Below are 1,881 nucleotides of genomic sequence, written 5' to 3'. Positions count from 1 at the left end.
AAGGGATTTGTGGGAGGTGTTCTATATATTTTATAGATGTGCTTTTTTTGGTGTTTTGTTGTTGTGAAAAAGAGTCTTTTTGTTTTTGTTTTTTTGTTTTTTGCTTGTATCTATGTTTTACTCCTTATATCTTTTTGGGGTCCCATCAATTTTGTCTTTTGTATGATCCAAAGATACCTCAGGGCTCTCTGGTTCCTTCTGTCCCAGCAATGTTAGAAATAGATTTAGTGGCTTCTTTGTTTGCACTTCTTCTTCCTCCTCAACATCATCCCAATCATCCTCATCATCATCTGCAGTAGTTATAGCCTTTGGCTTAGGTGATGCTGAAGGAACATACAGACTGCTGGTGCCAAGATCAGTTATTCCTTCATTTTGTTTTAGAGGAACATCATCAGTTTCAACTTGAAGTTGTGGATCACATTCAGTAGCTCTCCCTTGAGAGGTCTCCACTTCTAAGACGTTCTTCTCAGTTTTCAACAGCTCCTCATCTTCATCATCACTTTGGTTTTCATTCTTGCTCTCAACTGGATTTCTGTTTGATGTTCTGTCCACACTTGGTAAAGAAGCTTCACATTCTGCTGAAGGAGCTGGACTGTCATCGGCCTCTTCGCTGTCCTCCTCATCAGAGAATCTCGCCTCGACTCTGACAGCTGACACAAGACAGCCATCCTCTAAATCGAGAATCCCTGGAAGTGGACCTCCAAAAACCATCTTTTCAGGAATTGTTTCTTTCGTTTCCATTTTCTCTGAAGCCTCTTGTTCTTGATCTGTCCTGACCTTCAGAGGACTGTCTTCTGAGACACTATCCTCCATCATGTCCTGCCCAGGTTGGTTGGCGTTTTTATTAGCCATTTCTGATTGTTCTGTTGTACAAAGAGCCACGATTTTGGGCAACCCAGAAAGGCCTGTTGTCTCAGAAGCCACAGCAGTTTCTTCATGTTCATCTCCTTCTTCGTCATCTTCATTTTCATCAATGTCATCATCATCATCATCCTCATCTTCTTCTCCCTCCTCCTCCTCCTCTTCTTCTTCTTCTTCACTATCATCATCATCCTCACCTTCATCATCTTCACCTTCTTCAGATTCGTCCTCTGGACTCTCACTGCCTTCCACATCTAGTTTACTGCCAGAAGGCAGCTCTTTTAACTCACTCTGCCCACCTGATACCGCAGGGTGGATTGGGTTGAATGAAAACAATAAAAAAGAGAAGAGTTAGACAATGTACCACAAAGAGCCACAGTGAGGGTTACCTTAAGGGTGCTGCTGAAGGGGGTGGAGCTCATCTGGGGTGGGTGGGGTAAAGAGGCAGGTGGGGTTGCTACAGGGAGGTGGAGGGAGGTGCTGCTGGATGGGAGTGGTCTAGACAGTGGAGGGTGGATTGCACCCTTATTCTCACTGTCCGGTTCGGACTCTGATCCGCTCCAGGATTTGTCTGCATCCCGATCCGCTATGACTACAGACAGAGACAGCATATCACAAAGCTCAATGGACCCTTTCAGATTTTTTTAAATTGTCGATTTGAAATGTTACTGTAACAAGCTTAGCCAAACATTTTAAACATCTCAGTCTTTCCCCATATCCCCAAGTGGATAATAGCAGTGTTTGTCTGCCTATTACCTATATATATAAAATAGCTACCAGTGAGCCTTGCCTTGCCTTAATGGGACTTTGCTACAGGGTAAGGGTTTCAAATTACAGCACAACCACAATTCTTACAGACTTCACAAAAACATTTCAATTTAAAACTTACCTTCTACTTTTTCCCTTTTTGTGCTGCTTATGAGTTTCTTCAAGTTTACTTTCTGTTTCTGTAAAAAAAAGTGTTGTATTACCTAACCCAATATTACAATATTTTGTAATCAGTATCACATGTGCTATTCA

At 42.3% G+C, this 1,881-nt stretch overlaps 2 protein-coding genes across 6 annotated transcripts in view; both read right to left on the bottom strand.

Annotated features, from left to right (window-relative positions):
- Window positions 1–1,881, bottom strand: part of LOC109057318 (plexin-B2-like) — a 344,361-nt gene that overhangs the window by 313,459 nt on the left and 29,021 nt on the right. The gene's annotated exons all lie outside the window — the stretch shown is intronic.
- LOC122142381 (protein bfr2-like) overlaps window positions 118–1,881 on the bottom strand; it is a 32,020-nt gene continuing 30,256 nt past the window's right edge. Inside the window, exons 8-9 of the mRNA XM_042752809.1 lie at window positions 1,751–1,808; window positions 118–1,160 (exon numbers count right to left, since the gene is read on the bottom strand). Of these exons, the coding sequence (XP_042608743.1) occupies window positions 118–1,160; window positions 1,751–1,808 (1,101 nt within the window). The remainder of the gene's footprint in view (window positions 1,161–1,750; window positions 1,809–1,881) is intronic.

Source organism: Cyprinus carpio, chromosome B25, assembly GCF_018340385.1.
Source record: "Cyprinus carpio isolate SPL01 chromosome B25, ASM1834038v1, whole genome shotgun sequence".
Lineage (NCBI taxonomy): Eukaryota > Metazoa > Chordata > Actinopteri > Cypriniformes > Cyprinidae > Cyprinus > Cyprinus carpio.
Note: the sequence above shows the minus strand (reverse complement) of the source record. Positions and strands in the feature narration are given on the sequence as shown.